The 23,450-nt window shown below is 55.9% G+C and overlaps 1 protein-coding gene across 5 annotated transcripts; it reads left to right on the top strand.

Annotated features, from left to right (window-relative positions):
* Positions 1–17,988: 17,988 nt before the first annotated feature.
* AEN (apoptosis enhancing nuclease) lies at positions 17,989–21,407 on the top strand. Of its 5 annotated transcripts, none has more exons than XM_038147467.1 (4): positions 17,989–18,075; positions 18,536–19,191; positions 19,458–19,658; positions 19,991–21,407. In XM_038147467.1, exons 1-4 carry the CDS (start codon positions 18,024–18,026, stop codon positions 20,192–20,194), a joined length of 1,113 nt encoding a protein of 370 aa, XP_038003395.1. In that variant the 5' UTR covers positions 17,989–18,023; the 3' UTR covers positions 20,195–21,407. The 5 variants fall into 5 exon arrangements, with proteins under 5 accessions (XP_038003395.1, XP_038003394.1, XP_038003398.1 ...); XM_038147466.1 differs by having other exon boundaries at positions 17,996–18,075; positions 18,533–19,191; XM_038147470.1 differs by having other exon boundaries at positions 18,038–18,056; positions 18,533–19,191.
* The last annotated feature ends 2,043 nt before the right edge of the window (positions 21,408–23,450 follow it).

The following is a 23,450-nucleotide window of genomic DNA, read 5'->3' as shown; positions in this document are numbered from 1 at the left end:
TGGGATGCTTTAGGGTCTCAGCCTCGGAGCAGGACCCCACCGCCCCAGGGGTAAGAGCTGAGCGGCTCCGGCTGCCTTGCTGCGGGGATAGGGGATGTCAGCCTGAGGGATGCTGGGGGACCCTCGGGGTGACCCCCGTGCCACCCCGCCCGCCTGCCCCGTTCCCGTTCCGCAGAGGTTTGGTGCCCGGCAGCCTCACCCCGTCCCTGCCCGCTGTCCCCCTGCCGCCGGTGGCAGAGGGCGCGATGACAAGACTAGAACGAATGGCCCCGGCGTCCCTCTTTGTCTCTCTGCCTCCTGCCTAATTAATTGAGATCCACCTTAATAGGATCAAGCTAAATACCGGAGAACATCCAACCACACAGCAGCTGGCTGGAAAACAAGCGGCACAGGCACCCAAAAGGCACCTCAGCTCCTCGCCGGACAGCAGAGCCGCTGATGCAGCAGCAACTGGTGCTCCCAGAGCTGAGAACTTCATCCCACAACCTGCTCACAGCTCAGCCCCCTCCCTGCTCTGGGGAGGGGTCGGAAGACCCTCGCTGGGGCGGTTCCAGCCAGTGGCAGGGACTGGACTCTTGTGCAATGAATCTCAGTGCAGGCACAAGGCTGGGGACAAAGTTAGCCCTGGTTTAGCTCAGCCTGGGGGTAGGCAGGAGATGTGGGGTCACAGTGCCAGACCCCCAGCCAGGTGGCAGCTGAGGGCTCGGGACTCCTGGGACATTTCCCACCTCCTACAGCCTTTTGTGGGGCCTTTTGGGGTACAGCAACGGGGGTGACACGGCTGTCCCCATCCTCCTGTGCTGGGACACAGGTGGGGTGTCCCTCTGCACATCCCTGGCCAGAGGATGTGCAGAGGGACACCCCAGGGCCAGCCTAACGCCCAGAGCGCTGATATTGGGGCTGGTGTGGATGCTGCTGGGCCACTGAGGGTTGCTGGGGGCTGGCCCAGGGGGCTGCAGGGCTCCTCCAGCCTTGCAGGGCCTCTGGGGGTCCTTGGCTGGGGATGTCACTGGGCTGCTTTCGGGGGGAGTCCCTTCAGCAGTGTGCCAAGGAAAGAGATGCTCCGTGCCTTCGTGGCATCACCAGCCCCACCAGCGCCCTGCCAGTGCCACATCCACCTCATCCACCTCATCCACCTCCAGCTGATTTCTCCAGAGCCAACAGATGGGTTAAAATAAAAAAAAAAAAAAAAAGAAAAAGAAAAAGAAAAAGAAAAAGAAAAAATAAAATAATATAATGCAGCTCATTTGTGCTGCTTTGGATGTTTTTCCTGTTCCTCAATCAAGGACCCTTCTGCTGTTGTTGCTTTGGCTGTTTCTCAAGAGCTTCCCATCCCTGGATCCCGTGGCTGCTTTCCCAGGACTGGAGAGGGCGTGTGAAGAGAACAGTTCTGGGGAGGTCGCAGGGGTGAGCTGCTCCCATCCTGGCTGCCCCAGCCAGATACAACCCCCAGCCCAAAATCCCTGGGGCAAAACTTGGACCATGTCCTCACAGGGATGCTTATGGAGGAAGAAAACCCTCCAGGCCCTGAGCCAAGCCCCTCTCATGGCCACTGGGCTTGGTGGCTGTCGACTTCTCCATCGAGCTGAGGGCAGGGGAAAAGAAAATGACCCCAATTATTTTATTTTTCTTAATATGTAAAATAAGATGGTGAAGTCTGCCCAGGGTCCTGGTGTGGGGAAGGAATGCTGCAGGCCTGAGGTGCTCCCCAAACCCCAGGGTGTGCAGGGACAAGTGAGGCTGTTCTGTGGGAACTGGCTGCCTCCATGGGGTCCTTTTTAGGGTGAAGCATCCTAAAGATCATTACAGAAACCAGCTGGGGGAAAACTCTTGTTGGTGTGAGAAAAGACCAAAGGAAACAGAAGGAGCTCTTGGGTGTATCTCATCCCTCAAAAAAACCAAGGATGTAATTAAATATTTGATTCTTCCCCAAGCCTGAGGAGTGACTTTATTCACATTTGCAGAGCTTGGGGCTCCCATTGCAGGGGGATTCATGTTCACATTCACACGTTTTCATAGAGGGGTGAGCAGGTCCCGTCCAGCACTGCCAGGACTTGGGCCCTCCCTCTCCCCACGCTGGGCAGGTCTCACTGGGATGAGGCTCCATCAAAGCCAAGTTTGCAGGATGCAGCACTGGTGGACCTTCACAGCTCTAAAATCTTTCTCTGTCACCAAAACATCCCTTGCTCTGGTTTTAACTGGTGTCAGAAGCTCATTTTGGAGCGGAACTGGGCACATTTTAGAGGCTGTTCATGGAATCACCGCCACTGGGATGTGGTCCACGAGTCTGGGGTGCATGGGTTCAGGGTTTGGCCCCCTTTTCTTACTCCACAACACCATCGTCTTGTCTTTTGCTTGAATGCAAAATCCGCTTTAAACACCCTCCAAAATTTCCCTGGCTTTTGCAGAACAGCCCCTTGCAGGGGCAGAGCACGGGCAGGACCAGAGGGGCAGGAGATGGGGCTCACTGGGGTGCCTTGGTCCTCTCGGGGTGCCCGCGGGATGGCTGGGGGCGGGTGTCACTGCTGGGGACCAGGGATCAGGACCACAGGGGACATGGGGACAAGCCGTGACAGTCCGTGTGCGGGCGACAGCCCTGTCCCCACCCATCCACCAGCCACGGGAGAGCCACCCTGTCCCCGCCGTGCCACCGTGGGGTGACAACCCTGTCCCCTACAACAACACACCGCCACAGGGTGACGGCTCTGCCCAGCCCCGTGCCATCCGCGGGGGTGACAGCCCCGTGCCCCCCGTGCCACCCGTGGCGTGACAGCCCCGTCCCCCCGCCGTGCCGCCCGTGGGGGGCAGCCCGGCAGCCTCCCCCCGGCTGATGCGCAGTGACATTTGCAATCTGTTGCCATGGGCGCTCGGGGACTTTTGCTGTGGAGGGGGACCGCGCTTCTCCCCCCTCCTCCTCCTCCTCCCCTTCCCTCCCTCCCGATGACGTCATGGATGACCACGGTGGTGACAGGGCCACCTGTGGGCTGATGAGGGGTTTAAAGAGACAGTCTGCAGCTGCAACAGGAGCCCCGGCTATTGTCTCCGCACCTGAGAGCGGGGAGCAGCCCCCAAACCATCCATCCATCCATCCACCCACCCGCCGCATCCCAGCCCGTCCGTGTCACCGCATCCCTGCATCCCCTGCCTCCACCTCCGCAGCTCTCCCGGGACCGGGGCGTCCCGAGCTGGGTCCCGTGTCCCTTCCCTGTCGCGGCTCCTCCAAGGTAAGGCTGCGCTCCGCGCCCCCCCGTCCCGCTGGACCCCGGTGGGCTGCAGCCCCAGACGCCGCTGGCAGTGCTCAGGGCTGCAGCCTCAAGGGACCCCCGGGAGCCCAAAGCCTGGATGGGTGCCCCCAGCTTGGACGGAGCAAGAGAACCCCCCCGGGACGACAAACCCCCGCAGGTGGCAGGTCCCTCCCTGCGTGAAGGGGCTGGGATGCTCCTGCCTGGCAGGTGTGGGGGTCTGCAGCGTCTTCATCCCTTGCCAGCCGGCATTCCCAGACCACCTGCGGAGATGCCCACCACTGGGTATCTGCCCGCCTTCTCTGCCAGCTCCCTGGAATAAACCTTGTCCCTGCCGTGGTCTTCATCAAGGGGACCCAGAGAGCTGGTGCCACGCCGTGCACCCGAAACCCACCACGGGCAAGCCCTGAGGGGCCCTGGGCGATGCCAGGAGCCACGGTGCATGCTGAGGGAGCAGGCAAGAGAAGGAGAGGAGCTGTCCTCCTCACCTGGTGGGGGAAGAAGGACCAACTCTGCCCTGTCCTTCCAGTTCCAATGGGGCAAGCAGCAGGTAAGTGCCTCTCTTTGGTGTCACTTGGATGTACAGGCAGTGAACAAGGTAGAGAAAGGGTCTGGGACCTGTGAGAGGCTTGGAGAAGAGCAGGATGGAGATGTGCATGCAGGGATTGGTGTGTGTATTCGCAGTGAGAGGAAGGCTGTGTCCCTTCCCACCGGACATACTCCACTGGTGACCCTGCAAGTCACCAAACTCCTCAGTAGCTCCCACCAAGCAGACCTGGAAGGTCTTTCTGAGCCCACAGCTGCCTGCAGATCCAGATCCCCTGGAGCCAGCAGGGACCCCCCAGCAGCTACAGAGCCACTGGTCCCACAGGGGTGGCTGTCGTGGGAGCAAACAACCGGGACAAAGCCCACAGCAAGCTGCCTCTGCAGCCTTCCTGGGCAGGTGGGGAAGTGGTCCTTGCTCCAGTGACTCTGTGGTCCTTCCTTGAGGACCTGAGCAAAGCCAGTGATGCAGCTGCCCTTGGGATCCCGCTGGAGCCGGGCTGTCCACGTCCTGCTCCTTCTGGGAGCTGAAAGAATGAGCAGCAGCATGTTTCTGCCATCCATCCCTCAAAAGATGCAGAGGGCTCAGGCTGGGCCTGGTTTTTGGGTGGAAGAAGCAAAAAACAAATTGTCTGACAGGTGGAAATTTCTGCCTGGGTGGTCTTGGCATTTACCCACCTGGCAGCAGCAGAAGTGCAGGGACACAGCCTGGACCTCTTGGCACATGGCCTGGGAGATTTGGGGGGAACCCCCACAGCCCCCTGTGGTGCTCTGTCACTTCTGCCCCCCCCCCCCCCCGCTGCTATGGGCTCAGCCAGTGAATTGGGGAGCTGTGTGCCCAGCACCCCAGTGTGGCACAGGGCAGCACTGGGTGCACCCTGCCTTTGGAGAGCTCTGGGGAAGCTGAGGCTGCTGCTCTGTGGGCAGCTCCCTGGAAGATGCTCAGAGCAGGGTGCAGGGTTTGTAGCAGAGAGCTGTCGGGGGGGCTGGCTGCCAAGGTCAGGTCACCCCCTTCCTGCAGGTTGTGTGGGCTGCTGGAGCAGCAGGCACAGAAAGCAGGGGCTAATTCAATATTAGATGGGTACGGCGAGGGCTGCCTGTTGTTCCAGTGTCTCTAAAAGGTGCAAGCAGAACTGAACAGGCGCGGGGTGGGGGGTCTGGTTCGTGCAGATGAGCGCACGGAGCAGGCGGGGGTTGCGCGGCGCACGGGAGGAGTTGTGGAGTGGCTGCCGGCTGTGCCCGGGGCTCCAGGGATGCACCGCGCAGCCAGCGTTCTTTCACTGCTTCCAAATCCTGCGAGAGCAGCATGTAACCAGGAGGGAACTCTTGCCTGTGTGCGAGGCCACCCAAATATACACATACACACACGTGTCCTACCCCAATACGTGGCGGAACCGGGGAATGCCAGCACATGAGCTGGTTACGCTCCCAGCTCCCCCCCCCCCCCCCCCCCGGCAAGCGCTTCCACCTCCCCCATTCCCTCAGGGAAAACTCTTCCAACGCTGCTGCTGATGGATATCGCTGCCGAGCGCGGGGCTTCTTTCTTGACCCTCCTCCTGGCATCACCCAGATTCCCTCTGCCAGCTTTGTAAGCTTCAGCTGGAGATGGTGCAGGAGCTTGAAGCTAAATGTCTGTTTGCCAGGGTCTTAAAGAAGGATGGGATCTCCAGCAGGGATTTCTCTGGGTGGGGAATGAAGCTGGGACCTTGCTCTGGTGATGAGGAGCCCAACCCTTTGGGCACGGGAGGGAGAGTTAGGATGAAGTGACAATTCCACCTTTGAGGTTTCTCGCTGGTCTGTGTTTTCCCATCAGGGTCTGAGCCCACCCAAGGCTCAGGATGTCGCTGTGTGCCATGGTGACAAACACAGCGTGTGTCCCTCTGGTCAAACACAGAGAGGGGATGAAGGTGCCAGCTTTGATCAAGCCCTTGGCATGCCTCAGGCTGAACTCTGCCCAAGCCACAGGGAGGAAAGGTGAGGAACTGTTGCCACCAGGCAGTCGCCAACATCCCTCACCTCCCAACCTGGCTCAGCTTGTGCAAGCAGCAGACACTGGCTCCTTGGCACCGAGGCTTTTCCAGCACAGCCTCTTAACCCTGCTAATTCCCTTGTGTTCTCCTGCCAGGCCTGCTGTCCCTCTGCCAGGGGATGGCCCAGAGCCTGCTAATTGCACCAGCAAGCGGCCACGTGTCTCCATCACTGGGGTTGTTATTTATTCTCTGGTGTTATTTTGGGGACTGCTGGCCCTTGTCTGGCCATGTGCGACAGGATGGTGACTGGCAGCATCCCTTGCCCCTTCTCCTTCAGCATCACCTGCTAAATGATCTCAGTCATGGGTTGATGTCCCTGCTCCTAGTCTCACCAGGGATCAGGGCAATCCTCAGCACAGCACTTCTCCCATTCCTTATTCCCTGTTGGAAATGCAACAAAGGCACAGTGAGAGGAAGGTCTGCCTGAGCTTGCCTAACCCACTCTCAGCCCAAAAGTCCACAAATTCAAGGCTGGTTTGGAGGTCCCAGAATTGATTTCGAGGTGCTACAGCTCATCCCCACAGCAGTCCCCTGCTCTCCTCCCCTTCTCATCCAGGGGAGGCTCAGGGTGCCAGGAGCACCTCCCACTTCTCCATCCCCTCCTCCTGTCCCCAGGCCATCTGGCCACACTCATCCATGTTAAACAAATGCTGGAGTCTATTATCAGGCCCTGCCTCCCCCTTCCCCCCCAGACAGATGGAGGCTGAGCGCACCCGGAGTCCCGGCCCGCAGCATTCATGTGTGTGAATGAGAAAATTGAATTATTTATGGCCATGTGAATAAGGCTGGCGGCTGCGGAGGCCGAGCGGAAAGGACTCCATTACGTGGAGAGTACCTGTTGCTATGGAGCTGGGGCTTCTTCCCCATGGCCCCCCATGCACAGCTGTATCCCTGCCTGCCCCCCATCCTACCCTGATCCTCGTGGAGCTGGACGGAGAGCAGAGCCGAGTGCTGGACTGGTCACAGTGTGGCCAGTATGGGGCCTTTCCTCCCTGCACTGTGCCTGCTGCTCCTGCAGGCTGGTTTGGAGGTCACCCCAAATCTTCCCTCATTTTGAAGCAGGACCCACAGTGCCATGTGGGGATGGTGTGGTGCTGGTGGCCACTGGTTCCCTGACCCCCTGGCCACCATCATCTGCAGCCAGAAAACAGTGGGAAATATTGGGGTGGGAAGTGTTGGGGTGGGCAGTGCCAGCATCTCATGGCTAGGGCTGGGCAAAACAAGTTTGACCCTGGCACAGCACAGGCCAATGGGTGACTCTCAGCTCAGACTCCTCAACTCCCTTTAAAATTCCCATCCCTGGTGGCAGCCGGAGCTGTGACTTGAGGTTCCCCCACTCTCCCCATGCCCAGGCAGAAAAGCAGCTTTGCAAGAGCAGGGACTCCTTCCAGAGCCACCTGCATTGCAGCCTCTCCTTCAGGGATGCCAAATCCTGCAGTGATGCTGAGGGAGGTACTGGGGCTTCCCTCCCTCCCACTGTCTCCCCTACTCCTCTTTGGCTAAAAAGTTGGACTTTGTCCCTGTTGGGGTGCAGTCCTCCCTGCCTCGATGCCACACTGGGGTCAGGCCAGGCACCTGGGGACCACGAGGGTATGGGATGTGGCAGCCCCCAGTCCTGCACGACAGCAGCGCAGGGACTCCTGCTCCCTTCCCTGCAGAGCTAAGAATAGACTCCAGCTCCTCTCCTGGTGCTGAGTGGGCTCTGCTGGGCTCAGAGGAATAAAAAGCAGGAAAATGCTTATTTTAGTCGCTGCAGTCGACAGCTGTGACTCGTATGTACCTAAGGAGCGGCTTTGCACCGTGTTTACCCTCCCGCTGCTGGGAGCAGAGGCACCACTGCAGACCTCTCGTTCAGGCTGTGGATGCCCCTGCCATGCTCCCAGCCCCAAAATCCCAGCAGGCTCCCAATCCTTCTCCAGCACAACCGGCTGCCTCCCACTCTTCTTTTCCCCACGCTTTTAGAGTGAGCCCAGGCGATGCAGATGCTCCCACCATTCCCGTGCCTCGGGAGATGCTCCCCACCATCTCCCTGCACCAGCCACTGCTGGAGGCCAGCACAGCCTTGCTGAGATTTTTTAGGGCTTCTGTAGGGTCCCGGGGTGCATCCAGCTACATGGGGGGATTGTCCCCAGCACCTGAGGGAAAGGCAGACTGCAGACACCCCTGTGCCCGAGTGACGCACCTGCCTGGGATGCTGCAGCAGCGAGCGGGCACTTGCCAGCCCTGGCTCTGGGTGCAAGGCCAGGGGAAGCACCTGCTCCAGGAGAGCAGCTCGGGGCCCTTCTCCCCAGCATCACCCCCGAGGTAAAACCAAGAGAAAGCTAATTGTTACCATAGTTACGTGAAGTGGCCTTTCTTAGGGAGCCGCGTCATCACTGCTGTCACAAGGTTAAGGCGGTGGGGAGTGGTGGTGGGGAAGGGGGGGGAGATGTGTTTTCTTTGGGAAAACCATGGCAACAGCTATTTCTAAGGGAACAGCTGTGCACAGTGAGGCCATGGGGAAGGGGAAGGGGCTGGGGCATCTCAATGCCAGCCGTGCTCTGAAGGCAGCAGTGCCAGGTCCAGCAGCTCCCTGTGGCAGCCTGCATCCCCAGAGTCCCCTTCCCACCTGTGGCAGGGCTTGCTGGGTGTCTCCCATGGTGCTGGCATGTTGCCATGGGCTCCAGCATGCCCAGCAAAGCAACACGAGGCCACTCCAGTTTGCTTGGCATGTGCAACCCCTCCTGGCATGTTCCCATTGGCAGGGCTTGAAGGGCTGCCAGATGTGTGGGAGGGTTGGGACCACCCACCATGGGGAATGGGGATGGAATTGCTTGTCCAGAGTAAATCCACACAGAAAGAGCCCCAGCGGAAAGCTCAAGGTTGATTAATGAGTGACACAAAGCTTGAACAATCAATACAAATCCTGGTGGAAATCATAGGGATGGTGTCGACTCCCCTGGAGTCAGTACAGGATGGGCTGGTAAAATGGGAAGGTGCTCTTGGGGCTAAGGAACACTAGTGGAGGTACAAAAGCCATGGGGATGTCCTGCAGGTCCAGGCAGGGCTGGCTCAGCCCTGGGGACACAGAGGTCTGAGGAACCCACAGCTTTGCAATGCCAAGCAGACCCAGTAGGGAGAAGATGCCAGTCTCATCTGCACCCTCCACCCTGGCTCCTGTTTCAACACGTAGCTGGGAATTATCTCTGTTTGCAAGACACTTAATTAAGACCATTTCCCTGAAGGAACCCAAGATGGAGAGCTTCACTTCTCGGTATTCCAGTGCTTTCTGGCATTCTTTTTCACTCCAATTAGGGTGTAAATTAGTCACCCGGAGAGCAATCCAGTGGCTGTGCTCAAGGGAAGCTCTTCAGCACATGTGCCATCTTCTTCCAGGAAAGCAGGTGGCAGCCCACAGGTGGGGTCCACTGCAAGGACAGGGAAGGGTTCCTTGGGGTGCTGGGGCCTGCAGTTTGGGATAACAGCTTGGGAATGGGCTGAGACTCTGGGACTGCAGAGTCATCGAGAGGGTTTAGGGTGTCTCCATGAGCTGTGTGTGCTTCTCCTAGGCCCCTGGAGTGCAGGGTGACTTGGTGAACCACTGGGCTCTGAGATTAAGCTCCCTGCTGGCTCTGACAAGAGAGGGAGATGAATCTGGGGATGAGGTGCTCAGGTCTGTGCCTTGCTGTGGTGGGATCCAACAGAGGGTTGGCACAGAAATGTGCTTCAGGGTGGTTGACATCCTGAGGTTGTTGGGTCTGGACAGTCTCCTGCTCAGGTCTGCAGATGGACATGTGGAGGCACCTCTGCCACTGTTGTGGCTGTGCATCCATCCCTCTGCAGGTGACCCTGTCCTTGTTCACTTTAGCTGAGAGGTTTTTGTAGAAGATGCAGCTGAAATGTGGGATGAGAGTTCAGGAGGAGGAGGGTCCAAAGAGGAATAAACAAAGCCCCTCTGGGCAGCATTGGCTGCTCTCCCAGGGTGCTGCAGTTGTAAGAATTCACTGAACATGACCAAGGGCACCTGCTGGGAGCAGTGGCACAGCCAGACAGCACTCAAGGGAAAATCTGGTTCATTGATTGATGGGAGATTGTGGTGGCAGACGGGCAGAAGAGGAGCTGGCAGAGAGGTGGCTGGGAGGAGACACCTGAAAGTCACAGGTGGCTGTGCATGTGTCCCCATGTCACTCAGGGAGTGGGGTCTCACTGCAGCACCAGGCATCATCCCTGGTTTCCTTCCTTATCCTCTTCAGGGGGCAGGAATACATCCACAGCCCTGCAGAAATACTGCACAGAGCCTGAGCTGATTGCCAGCGAGTCAGGATGGCAAGGTTTCAGCTAAAATACCAATTTCTTGGTGATCTCAGTGGTGAGGTTCAGCTTCCCCATTGCTTTTGATCCCCTCTTGCTGCACTTACTGGGTGGTCTTGGCTGGTGCCTCCTTCTCCATCGGAACACTCATGTCTGCCTCTGCCTTCATGGGACAAACGAGGGTCAGCTGCATGATGCTACTTTCCCTAAACATTCCAACCTTCTCATTTCCCATGGGCACAGCCACCATGCAGGGACCAGGCAGCTTCCTCACCTTCTGGCCAGCCTGCCCACTTCTGCTGCCCACTGCCTGCTCCATCTCCTTCCAAACAGAACCAGAATTCCTGTGAGGAACCACCTGCCCACAGGACGTGCCCTCCAAGCCCCCATTAGTTAGCAGTTGTCTTAAGCACTGCAACATTTGATGCCTTATTCCTCCTAATCCCGCCTGATGTAACCGTGCCTGTCCTCATTAGCCACATAATTGTCTGGCAAACACAAAACAGGCCCTGACACAGTCTAAGGAAATTGGCTTAAAAATATGGAGCCACATTCTCCGATGTTGTTGAAGGGGTCTCATTTGTTTATTTGCATTCACACGGCACCCTGTGGATAAGAGACCGACTGCTGCAAAAACACCTATTTTTCTTAAGGATCATCTGAGGTGGGAAAGGCCAGCTGGGATATCCAGCCCAGCATCTGCACTCCTGGAGGATAACTACCTCTCTACATAGTCCAAACTGCTGCACCAAGGGGTTTCCAAGAAAAGGAGGTGTCCACCCATGTCCACACTGGTAATGTTGCCCAGGGAGAGAGTTAGCCATCCATATCTCCCGGTGATAATGCCTGGAATATGAATTTTGAAGGGGCTCTGACAGCAGATGACAGGGCTAGGTTAATGGAGGCAGCGGTAAGAAATCTAATTAACCCACAGTATGTTGTTTAATTTGTGCAAAGTTGTTGTGGTTACTCAACTATAAACTCCATCCCCAGCTCTAATGACAGTCACTTGCATGGCAGCAGTGGAGAGCATCCTGGAGCTGGGCAGCCACCCTGTGCTCACCCTTGAAGGTGCCCTCAATTACATGCAGAGTGTTCCAGTGGTTGACTCCATCTGGTTCTTCCATGGCATTTGAGACCCTTTTCTAGCTCTGCTCTTTGGAACGGGCACCTGTGCTGCTTCGCTGCCTGCTCTGGCATTCAACCCTGGTGCATTGGCTTCCAAAAACCAGCCTTCAGGACCCAGCAGTGTCAATCTGTTGATTGCACTCAAGTCCAGGAGATGGCTTCAGGTCATTGAGTTCCCATCACAGCTCTTAGGCTGTAATTACGTTCAAGGCTCTTTGCCTGGGTTATGTCTTTTTGCTAATGCTTGGAGCTGCTGTACTGATCTTTTCTTCAAGGCTGACCTCCATGTAGCTTCCCAGGAGAGAGCCAGGACTGTTATTTATGCCAATTCACAAACCAAAGGCCAGTTGTCCATTATACAATCTTTTGAACAGCAGGAAACATCAGCAGGGCTGACAGTAGCTGAGCTCTTTGTGTTGGTTCAGGGAGGAGCACAGGAAAAGGGGTGGAGGTCACAGGTCAGGTTCTCTTCCCAGGTTAACCTCCCCCAAAGGTCTTTGACCAGACAACAGCTCCTCCAAAGAGGTGCTCTGGAGCCTGTGGTGCCCACAGAAGGGTGATGCTGCACCTCAGCACCTCCATCTCTCACCAGAGCTCCATGGCCCCCCCATGGCTGCTACAAGAGATACAGACACATGCTTGCCTTGCAGGGACATCCTTCCTGGGGAACAAAATCCTTAACCAGGTCCCAGAAGACTCCCAGTTGCCCAGTGAGGTGAAGTTTGACAAGAAAGGAATCGAGGAGGGAGGTGATTCACCTCTGGGGTCCATTAAAGCTTGGCTGATCCCACACTGCTGCAGGGTTTTGTAGGAGGAAAGACTTCCAGCACTGAGCACACTGAGGTCCTGCTGCTACCCCGAGAGTGCTGGGGGTGTGGAATACAAGCACACCCTTGGCAGCAACGTACATGTGTTACACTGAGCCCTGCAAGGTCCACAGCCTCCCCTGCAGCAGCTCCCACTCCCATTCCAAGGGGAATTCAGCCCCCTCTGTCTGGTGGGAGGTTAGGAGGGAGACCTTGGCTCACTCCTGTTCCTCCAAGCCAGTGGAGGTGCCTGGTGGTGATGCCAGGGCATTGCTCACTGTCCAGGATGGGATTCCCATCAAACAGAAGGCCCAGCAAGCCAGCCTGCGTCCACAAACGGGGTTCCCAGCGGATTCCCATGTGCAGGGACACAGAAGTGCCCTCGGAAGCAGGGGCAGCTCAGTCACCATCATTTTGAGTGTATCCCTGAGCAAATCTCTTGGCATCCTGTTCCCACATTGCTGAGCTCCACAGCCCTTCCCCTTCAGCCTGGGGATGGAAACAGGTCCCTGGGCAGCCAAGGGGGGAAGCAGCAGAGGAGCTCGATTTGGGTTTTCCTTTCTTTTCTTTCTTTTTTTTTTTTTTTTAAAGAATTTAAAAGTGGCAGTGCTAGCAAAGGGTAATTATCCCTCTGTTCCAGCTGAAATACAATTAAGGCGGCTCTCAACGAGCCCCCGGGATATTGTGGTTTACTAATTAACAAGCGGATATGCTGTGGCCCCTGTCATGGCAATTACAGCATGAGACAGGCTTCAGGAGCTCTAATTACACGTCAGCCCGCAACACACGCTGCAATACAAATTAATGAGGGTCTGAGCTGGCAGTGGAGGGAGTTTGCCCAGCAAGAGGCTGAGATGGGCAGCAGGGATGGGGATGGATGCAGGAGATAGGGATGTGAGTCCAAGCCTGGGGATACCATTGCACACTGCAGGATCAGGAGGATGAAGGGAGGAAATTTGGGATGAAAAGCCCCGTGGTTACCCAAAAACGGTGCACTGAAGACAAGGAGAGGGGCTTTTGCTTTGTGGAGCCACGGCCTGATGAGATGAGTGGCATTTGGGATGACTGCAATGAATAGCAAGTATCACATCTTCAGCTGTTAATTCCCAGACCAATAAAGATGCTGTTAAGAAGAGAAGTCAGATGGGAAATACCCAACAGGGTTTTGACTGCTGACAAATAACAAACAGATCTCCCAGAGCCAGAAGGAATTTTTCTGACAAATTGTTTATTGGGGAAAGTTATGCACTTGCAGCTTGAGTTGAACTAATAGTTTTGGCCAGGTCTGGAAAATAAAAAAAAAAAGGCAATCAGGATTTTTGTAAATGCAGTTCTGACACCTTGCATTTTAAAAAGCTGCTTCATTTCAAAATGTATTTAAAAGATGTAATTAAAACAAAAACCAGACCGCACACCTAATGAGGACACTTTGTTTCTGACAAAATGAAACGATATTTATCAGCTTTGCTGATATTTATCAGAGTTTTGTGGCTCCAAGCTCAGCAGTGACACATGTTTTCTGTGGCATTAGCGTGCCTGTTGAATTTACTGTCTCCTCTCCAGCACCCGTCTGCTGCCAAGGAGGGACAGTGGGAGGTGGCATGGTGGATGCTCCATGGTGATGCTTTGGCCACCAGCAACACCTGCAAATGCCGCTGCAGACACAGAGGCTCTTGGGCAGATGGGAGGATCTGGGGAAGATGAAGTGAAGCTCCCCCCAGCCTCCTGCAGGGGTGCAATCAGTGGAGCTGAGGGGCTCCCCTTGCAGGGGATGGAGTCTCACACCTGGAGGGTGCACAGCAGGTCCCTCATGTGCTCAGGCTGTGACGAAGGACTGAGAGGAGGCAGGTGAGGAGCTTTCAGGACTAAGCCTTCTTGTTCCCATGCACTGTGGGGAGGAGACTCCGCACAGTCCCCACTGCCAACACCCAGAGCACAAAACCACTGGAGAGCACCTCTGTCACAGAAGGTGGCAGGGGAAGGGCACGCACCTCCTCACACGCAGCTCCCAGTAGAGATCCCATTAACCATTGCAATTAACACGAGCCAGGCCCTCTCCCTTCCTTGTCACCCCAGCCAGAGCTGTACATAAAAATAACTGTTTATTACACAGCGGGCAGAGCCCGGCTTATCACTGCAGACAGGAAATTGCTGCGCAGAAACCGCACGTTTCACTTTTAATAAGTTTGGCAATAAAGCATCTCATCAAACGAGGCCACGACAGGGCAATAATGAAGCTTCCGCGTGGACCATAATTGCTCACTGCTCTCCTGGGGGTGAGCCAGAAAATGGGGAGCGAGGGGGGAGATGGATAGCAGCATCATCCTCCCTCACCTCCTGCTCTGGGAGCATCCATCCCTCCTCATCCCCAGCAGCATCCCCGGAGCACTGACACCCTCCAGGACACGTCTGAAGAGGAGATCTGTCTGTGCTGGAGGGAGACAGGCAATTCTCACGGAGTGTTGGAGGAGTGTCAGAGGAACAGGGAGGTTCTTGGTGCTCTGAGGGAAAGGTTTTCTGCTTTCCAAGCACAGCTTTCCAGCACTGAATGGAAGGCACAGTTTTCATGTCTGAGCAGGTGCTCTCACACACAGTCCATCCCTGTCCGTAGCCAGGATGGACACAGTCTCCTGGAGGCTCTGCACAGGTGGGCTCAGGATGGGGGTCTCAGCATGGCAATGGAGGAATCCCTGCAGGGAATGGAGGATTCCTGCAGGAATCCCTGTGCTGGGCCTCTGCTATGGACCGAGAGGGCTGCAGTGCTCCGAGTCCCACCACAGCAAAGGCCAGGGAGTGACATGGTGCCCTTCTGTTCTGACGTCCTTGTGCTGGTGGCCTCAGACTGCTGGCAGGTGACACCTCAGCCACACTGGCTCAGACCAGCACTGGCTGCCCCAGCTGGTCCCTTGCACTAAAGGATGGTTCTGGTATTTCCAGGTGCTCCATAATGAGGAGACTTTCTTCCTCTAAAGGAAATCATGTCCAGCAACTGGTCACTACCCCAACCTATTTCTGAGCTTCCCAGCTTCTGTTTGATGGGCACAAACCAGCCCTGCCACAAACCTACTCAGAGTGATGGGAGCAGCTCAGGGAGCCCTGGGGAGGTTCCCCAAGCACAGGTGGGTGATGGGGAGGCACCAGGCAGCCTGCAGAGCCCAGGATGATGAAGTGATCCCCCATCAGCCCTGGAGGCAAAGCTGGGTCCTTGCTGCCTTCTCTGAGTTAACCTATCCCATTGCCACCAATCACCCCCCTTGCCAGGGAGGGAACAGAGAGGTCCAGGAGGACATGGTGCAACCAACGCTGCAAAGAGAAGCTCTGGCACCGAGGTAATAGGAGACAAAACGATGCGTGTTGAGGCTGGCACGAGGAAATGAAGCAGTTTAGAGTCACAGCAGGAGTGTGCTGGCACTGGCAGGGCCTGCTGGCAGGCTCCTGGGTGGGCAGGAGGCTTTGTTCGCCTGCAGCACTGCTCTTGGGGATTTTACCTGGAATTACTGATTCGCATTCATAAACATGATCATGTTAATTGCTTGCTGAGGCTGCAGTCACCATCTCCTCTCAGCACTGGGATTTCATCTCCCTTCCCACCCCAAATGTCAAGATGTGTCTGTTCTTCCATCCGCTCTGCACCATGGCTGAGGACAGAGAAGTGGCTGGAGGAGGGAGAGAGGCAGAGGATGGGTGAGTCCATGAGCCTGGAGCCAGTGACAGACACCCTCTTCCACCACCTCCACTCTGCAAAGCAGCGCCTTGAAAATAAAGAGCAAACACCTTCTGGAGGGCAGCAGGAGCTCTGCAGGAATCCCTGCAGCCTTGGGCAGTGATGACCTGGGGAAAGGCATCCTGTCTAGAGACCAGCTTTAATGGCAGAGCAGTGACCAGGCAGCAGGAGAGGGACCAGCTCCCAGCTGAGGACAGAGACACCCAGGCTGCTCAGCCTGGAACCAGCCTGGTGCTCATCTCACTTGGAGCACGGCCAATCACTTCTAGTAAATTATTCATCTGACAAATTTAGCCTGTTATTCTAGTCGTGCTCTACCCAGAGTTTTACAGATTTCGTTATTATTTCAAATTGTGCAAACACCGCAGAAACCTCTCCCGGGCTCTGGCGCGCTCTGCCTTCGCCTCAGCTCATCTGCCACAGCTGAAATGTGATTTCTACCATCTGGTGCCCAGCCCTCCACCTCCTGCATGGCTCCAGGACCTTGGGGAGGTGAGTAGCACCCCTATTCAACACAAGGCTTTTACCAAAGGGAGAAATAACCTACTGTGGGAGAACCCCCTGCTGAGGATCCGGGGCTCAGTGGGATCACAGGAGGCCACAGCACACTTCAAAGTTATTTTGACTCACCTTTCAAAGATATTTTGACTTTTTTTCACTTCCATCTTTGTATATGGGGTAGGGAGAAAAAAATGATTGCACTATTCCCTTGCATCCTGGACTATCTGGTTTCCCAAGCCTGGTCACTTTGGAAAACAGATGAAAGCTTTTCCCTTCCTCCCCACATGCCATAATTTCTTCTGTTGAAGTTTCTTTGTAGCCATGAGGGTACAACTAAAACTTTGCGCTCTCAAAGAGAATGCAAACTATACATCCTGGGAAGAACAGAAGGAATATGGATGGGTTTGTTGTGGACAAGCCAAGAGTGATCAGACCCACGAATGGAACATCAGTGTGTCCAGGGAGAAGCTCTCAGCCAGGCACTTGAGTCTTTCATCATATAATGCAGGGTGTGAGGGAGAAGAGCAGGCAGTGACACCACCTCCTTATCCACCCAGAGCTGGAGGAGAAATGCAAGCCCACGTCCCTCACAGCAGGGCTTGAGTTTGCTCCCACTTGTGTGGTGATAGTGAGCTCTCACCTCATTCACAGGGAGAAAAACAGGGTGAAGAGGCCCAGGAATATGAAATGAACCATTTCCAAGAGCTGTAATGCACAATTTCACCAAAAACACCAGAAAAGAGTATAAATTTCTACACAGAGACCTGACAGGACTCCCTAGCAAGATATTGTGAGACACTTGAATGAGTCTCATTAAAGGGAGATTAATTAGCTGAACAGCAGGGATGGAAGCAAGAAATACAAAACATGAAGCAACTGATTTAAGGAAGAGGTTTACTGACCAAAAGAAAAACAGAATATAAATATGAAAAAAATAAGTCACAAGGCAATATAAACCTTTCCTTTCTTACCAGGCTAGAGAAGCTAATGGGTGGTGGAAAGGGAGAAGAATGGAGTGTGAAAACACTCATCTTGCATCCCTGTGAGCCCCATCGGTAGCAGGGAGAGGGAACACTTCCAGCAAGGCCCAGAGGGATGAGGATGGACACGGTGCCTGGTTCCCTGTGGAAGACTAGTGATTTTGTTGTTGTATGGCTCATCCCACCACAACAAGTCACAGTCTGCCCTAGGGCACACGGCCTCTGCAGCGACGCTGACTGCACGGGGACAAGCCGGTGGCTGGGGCTGCCTGCGGCGCTTCTCCTTTTCTGACCACCTCGGACATTGCTTTTGTGAGCTTGGAGAGTGAAGCAACGAGAGGCCGGTCTGAAACCCCCCCGCCAACCGTGCCCCAGCCGGAGCTGCCCCCCCACAACTCCGGGGAGCATCCTGGGAGAGCCTGGAGGATGCGAACCCCAAGCTGCCGTGCTGCAGCCCCGCTGCGGGACCAAGGGACGGGCACAGCTCTGGGGACACACAGAGAGAGCGCAGCGCATCCCTGCCAGGGCGTGGAGCTGCAGCGTGCGTCCCACCAATCCAGCACCACGGAGGGTCCCTCCCGCCAGGGGCAGAGGGGGAAACAGGCTGGAAGCCCTGAGCATCACCCAGCCCGGGTCGGGAGCTTCCCCCAAAAAATCCCCAAAAATCCCCCCAAAAAAATCCCCAAAAACCGCGGCGGCCCCGCCCCGTATGCAAATTATAAGCGCGGCTCAGCCAATGGAGAGGCAGGGGGCGTGGCCACGGCGGGACTTGCCCGGGCATGTGCGCGCGGCGGCTTCCGGGCCGGACACGTGTGAGCGGCGGCGGGAGCGGTCAGCGGCGGGGACACGGGACACCGGGACACAGGGGGTGCAGGGGACACCGAGGGGGCACAGGGGCCTGCGGATGGGTAACGGGGCGGGCGGGGAGCTGGGGCATGGAGTGAGGCGGAGAGGACCCGGGTAATGGGCAGACAGGGCCCCGGGGAGTACGCAGTGGGGGGACACGGGGGGTAGCGCGGTGGGCAGGGGGCTGCGGAGCGGCGAGGGGGTGCGCAGGGCCCTGGGGCCGGGAATGGGGCGCTGTGGGGCCGGGTAGTGAGGGGGCAGAGGCGTGGTGTGTCAAAGGGTGCGACAGTGCGTCCGTGTCCCCACCCCCCCTTCCCTTGCCCCGTCGCTCCTCTCCGTGCCAGCCCGTGGGCGGGGTGGGCTGTCCTGGGTCTGCGCGTCCTTTTCTGACAGGGGAGCATGGGGTCCGCATGGCACTCATGGCCCCCTGTGCGCCCTCCAGCAGGAATGCCACCAGGCAAAGGACAGATGGCCGCGCTGCTGCCCGCCCCGAAGGTCTCCGCACCCACCCTGCAGGGCGCCCATGGGGGCTGCGCTCCGGCCCCGAGGGGTCCCAGCTCGCCGCAGGGTCGCGGCAAGAAGAAGAGCCGTAAGCACCAGCGGTTCATGGCGCGCCGGGCCGTGCTGGAGCAGAAGGGGCTGCTGAGCCCGCACAGGCACCCGGGCAGCCAGAGCCCCGAGGCGGGGCTGGAGGCGCACACCGAGGCTAATGACACCGCGGCACCGCGCTGTGACAAGGTCCCCAAGCCCAAGCAGACCGTGTCCTCATCCCTGTCTCCATCCGCCTCTCCAGACAGCATAGCCAGGCACCACTCCGTGCTGCTGTCCCAGGGGAACGGCGGCTCCAAGAGGGTGCGGACGTCCTCCCTGGTCCTGCGCCCGGGCAAGTACGTGGCCATCGACTGTGAGATGGTGGGCACAGGCCCTCAGGGTAAGCTGAGCGAGCTGGCACGGTGCTCCGTGGTGAACTACGAGGGGGATGTCATCTATGACAAGTACGTGCGGCCCGAGCTCCCCATCGTGGACTACCGGACGCGCTGGAGCGGCATCACCAAGCAGCACATGAAGAATGCAATTCCCTTCAAGGCTGCCCAGGCTGAGGTCAGAGGAAAAGAAATTTTTAAAAAAGTCAAAAAGCCTCTCTGTTATATGTCAGACACAAATTGGGATTCTTGGTGGCCTATTCTGAGGCACAGGACAGGAATGGGAGCCTCAAGCCGTGCAGTGGGTTGGTTTTCTTGCTTGTTGTTCCTTCTGGGAACCTTAAAACTAGAAGCCAAGGAGCTGAATTTAATACAAAATGGCTTATTTTATGCTTGGTATTTCTTTCGCTGCAGTGTCAGTCTAACCCTTTGTGACTCTTCCAGATCCTGAAGATCTTGAAAGACAAGATTGTGGTAGGACACGCCATCCACAATGACTTCCAAGCCCTGAAGTACTTCCACCCGAAAGACAGGACTCGAGACACCAGCCAGAGCCCTGCGCTGAAGAAGAGGGCAGGGCTGCCCATCAGAGCTAATGTTTCCCTCAAGAACTTGGCCAGGTACCTGCTCCATAAAAAGATCCAGGTAAGCACCAGGAACCCTGAGATGGGAAACAACCTTGGGTTAGCTATGGACCTCTGTGGTCAGCTTGGTCGTCCCACCTCCAAGTGTGTTCTCTGTGAGGCGGAGATGAACCAGCCTGTGCTCCTGGCTATAAATAAGCTGGGAGAGCCAGGGACCTCCCAAGCTGATCATTAAATATCTCAGTAAAATGAGGACAGGATCTGTGCCTACATCAAACCTTTGCTGTCTCCAAACCCCACGCCACTTGTGTCCTTCCAAACAAGCAGATGACATGACCTATGAGATTTTTGTTGCCCCTTTTATCTAACGAGGCTTTTCCCCCTTTTTCTCAGGTGGGCTGCAAAGGCCACTCGTCGGTGGAGGACGCCCAGACAGCCATGGAGCTGTACAGACTGGTGGAGGTGCAGTGGGAGAAGGAGCTGGCCCACAGGCTGCCCCCCCGGCCCCCCAGCCCCATCACAGACCCTGCTGCAGACAGCAGCCAGTACCTGGAGGATCAGTACTGGCCCACAGAGCTGATGGCAAGCAGCCTGTGATGGGGGACATGTCTCCTCTGTGTGTTTTGGGCCATCCTGGTGCCTTCAGCTGTTAAAGGTGGAGGTGCCTGCTGACCTCGCCCCCTGGGGCTTGTGCCCAGCAGTGCTCTGCTCAGGGATGGAGACACGGTGACACCTGGACACAAGCAGTCTCCCAAAAATGCTGTCTGCAGCCTTGAGCTGTCACACAGAAATCAGGGCCGAGAGTGTGCCGTGTTCATCTGTCACTTGGGGATGAGTAGGGTCCTGTGTCAGCCTGGAGGAGCCTCTGTGGGCATGTAATGGGGGCTACCAATACCCTCCATACTCTCTGAGGGGTTGTCCTCCTCCCAGACAGCAAGGGGCAAGTTTTCCTGTGCAGGGACTGAAGTTTTGCTGATGTCCAAAGGTTGAAAACCATCTGGGCCATTAAACAGCCAGTTTGCTCCTTACTTTCTTTGACAGAATCATAGAATATGCTGAGTTGGAAGGGACCCATCAGGATCATTGAGTCCAACACCTGGCCCTGCACAGGACATCCAAAGAATCCCATCATGTGCCTGAGAGCTTTGTCCAAACACTCCTTGAACTCAGATGTGCTTGGTACTGTGATCACTTCCCTGGGGAGCCTGTTCAGTGCTCCGCTCTGTGTGCTGAATATTTTCTCCAGAAGGATGCTGTGATACAGTATCAAAAGCTTTGCTTAAATCCGAAAAGATTTCATCACCTGGTGTCCCTTGATCAGCTAGGTGGGAACCCTGCTGTAGAAGGAAATCAGGTTCAACGAGCAGGACTTTGTCCTGATGGAGCCATGCTGGCTGTGACAATGACTGCACTGTGCTCCAGGTGGTTTTCAATACCTCCCAGAAAAATTCTTCCCATCATTTTACCTGTCAGTGAAGTGAGACTGACAGGCTGTAGTTTCCAGTGTCCTTCTTGCCCTTCAAAACTGGGGCAACATTTGCCAGCTTTCCATTAGCTGGGACCTCTCTGGATTCCTAAGACTGCTGAAAAATAGTTGAGCAGCTCTGTAATGACATCAGCAGCTCTTTGAGGATTCTTGGGTGGATCCCATCAGGCCCCATAGATTTACAGGGCTCCAACTGCACAGTGAAGTTCAAGAGGAAAGTCTGGGTCTAATCAATGTCCAGCCTGGACAAGAGCACAGAATGCACTTCATTTTAAATTATTCACATGATTGTCCAATTCTGAATTAAAAACTGTTCTGGCTAAACCAATTGTGTATATTCTGCATGATTTGATCTGGCAGTTCTCCAGGAGTGAGGGGGCAGGGATGAGGTTGGCAAAGAAGTGCCCAAGCACCATGGCATGCTCTAGGGCTTCAAACCCACCTGCAACTGGAAGAGGTGCTTTGAGAGGCTGGAGTAGGTAGTTCCTTGGGGTACAGGCTTGTCCCCTTTGTTCTGGGGACACCCCTGTGAAGGCAGGAGGAGTGTGGGGACAGGGTACTGCTCAGGTGCAGTGACTCTGCCTGTAGGTGAGCTGTAGATGATCTGTGGCTGCAGAAATGTGCTCCAGCAGGGTGTGTGAGCACCAGGAAAGGGTTTGGGGCTGGACACAGGGAATTACCCGATTCACTTGGGAACTGAGCAGCCATGCTTATAGAAAATTGATATTTTTTCACAATGTGCCTTAACAGGAGCCATCGGGGGCATCCCCTGTGCACAGTCCCAGTGCCTGGGCTGTGAGAGGGAGGTGGCAGAGCAGGCTGGAGGGCTGCCAGCTCCCTGGGGACTTTGGGGAGCCTGGTGCAGCACAGGGAGTACAAGAGCCAGCACTGGAATGGAGTCCCTGACCCTGTCAGCCAGGCTAGTCCATCCCAGGCTTTTCCCAGCAGGCAGTGGAAGGTAAGGAGAGCTCAGCCCCAGCCTTGGGAAGCGGCCAAGGCAGCGGGTGACGCAGACACACCTGACGCACACATCAGTGCCATTACCAGACACATCTTGCACTTCCCATCTTAACTCCTCCCTGCCTGGCAGAGGAAGCCAGGAACAGCTCAGAAATGCTCTGAAACGTGTCAGACGTGTCTAAAAATCTTTGTCCTCACAGTGGCCCAAACACAACCATCCTTCAACAGATACATTAACCTGGGCTCTGCCGTGAGCTCGTGCTCTGGACAGGAGAGGAAACGTGGCCCCGTGGTAGACCTTTAAATCCTGCTTGTTCCAGTTTGTCCCAGGTGTGTTCCTGATGCAGCAGGGTGTAAAACAGGGCCAGCAGCACCCTCTGTGCCAGCTCAGGGTGCAGCTCAGCTGAGCTGTGCAATGTCAGCAGGGCCTGACCCCCCCAGGGCACGCAGAGGTGTGCAGGAGCAGCACAGCTGGTGCAAGTCTGTCTCCTCTCTGCCATCTCCACCTCCCCCGGGATAGCAGGAGGGAGGCAAAGCTGTGGGAAAGGTGAAAGCTCTGCATCCCGCTGTCAGTAGATGGTGGCATTCCAAAAGTGACGGAGCAGTGCTGTCTTTGCTCCTGGGAGAGCAGACCTGGAGGAAGGACAGAGCAGAGCTTTGCTCATGGCCACATAACCTGGCCCACGTAACCACATCCCTTTGGGATGTACGTGAGTTTGTGCAGAGCTTATATGGGGCACTCCATGGCTCCCAAATTGTTCACTTGAGCCCCAGCCTGTTGCCCCTCCAGCCCCCCTGTCTCACTGCCTTGCTCTAAGCCCTGTGATGGTCCATGTGAGACACAGGTGTGTTGGGACGAACCTTGTGAAGGCTTTACCAGCCTGTGACTCAGCCTGCCTTGCCATCAGCCTAAGGCATAATTAAGAAAAAAAAAAAAGCATTTCTGAAATCTTGACCATCCTCTGATTTAACCCTCATGCTGAATTACCCTCCCTACTTTGGAGGCAAATTTGGAGGCAGCCAAAGGCCAGCTGCCCTTTGGTGCTGTCATGCCCTGCAAGCTTTGCTTCTATGCCATGATCTCCACCTCTTGGGGAAGGTGAGAAACAAATTTGAGGGTTAATCCCTATTTGCATCAGATTCGAAGGGCTTGGAAAACCCCAACACTGTGTACTGCAGCCCCTCCAAACAGGGCTGCTGCTGAGCAGACCTCACATGGATGATTAGAGGGGGTGGCAATCTGCTCCCTGCCAACAATGTTGGCTCTGAATAATCTAAGTGGCGACATTCGCCCCATTTCCAGCCTCTCAGAGCTAATGGGGATTTTCACAGGTGTTTGTGAATATTCACCTCCCTGCCAGCTCGGAGTTGCCATGGCTGAACGAACTGCAGCTCATCACACGCTCG

Source organism: Motacilla alba, chromosome 10 (assembly GCF_015832195.1).
Source record: "Motacilla alba alba isolate MOTALB_02 chromosome 10, Motacilla_alba_V1.0_pri, whole genome shotgun sequence".
Classification (NCBI taxonomy): Eukaryota; Metazoa; Chordata; class Aves; order Passeriformes; family Motacillidae; genus Motacilla; species Motacilla alba.
The sequence above is the reverse complement of the archived record's forward strand: the minus strand, read 5'-3'. Positions and strand labels throughout refer to the sequence as shown.

What these genes read in the sequence shown, in the direction of transcription:
- AEN (XM_038147466.1), top strand. Translation starts at nt 18,024, where the DNA reads ATGTGCGCGCGGCGGCTTCCGGGCCGGACACGTGTGAGCGGCGGCGGG. An exon ending in TCAAGGCTGCCCAGGCTGAG is followed by an intron (nt 19,192 to 19,457) that starts GTCAGAGGAAAA and finishes TGACTCTTCCAG; the next exon opens with ATCCTGAAGATCTTGAAAGA. An exon ending in TGCTCCATAAAAAGATCCAG is followed by an intron (nt 19,659 to 19,990) that starts GTAAGCACCAGG and finishes CCTTTTTCTCAG; the next exon opens with GTGGGCTGCAAAGGCCACTC.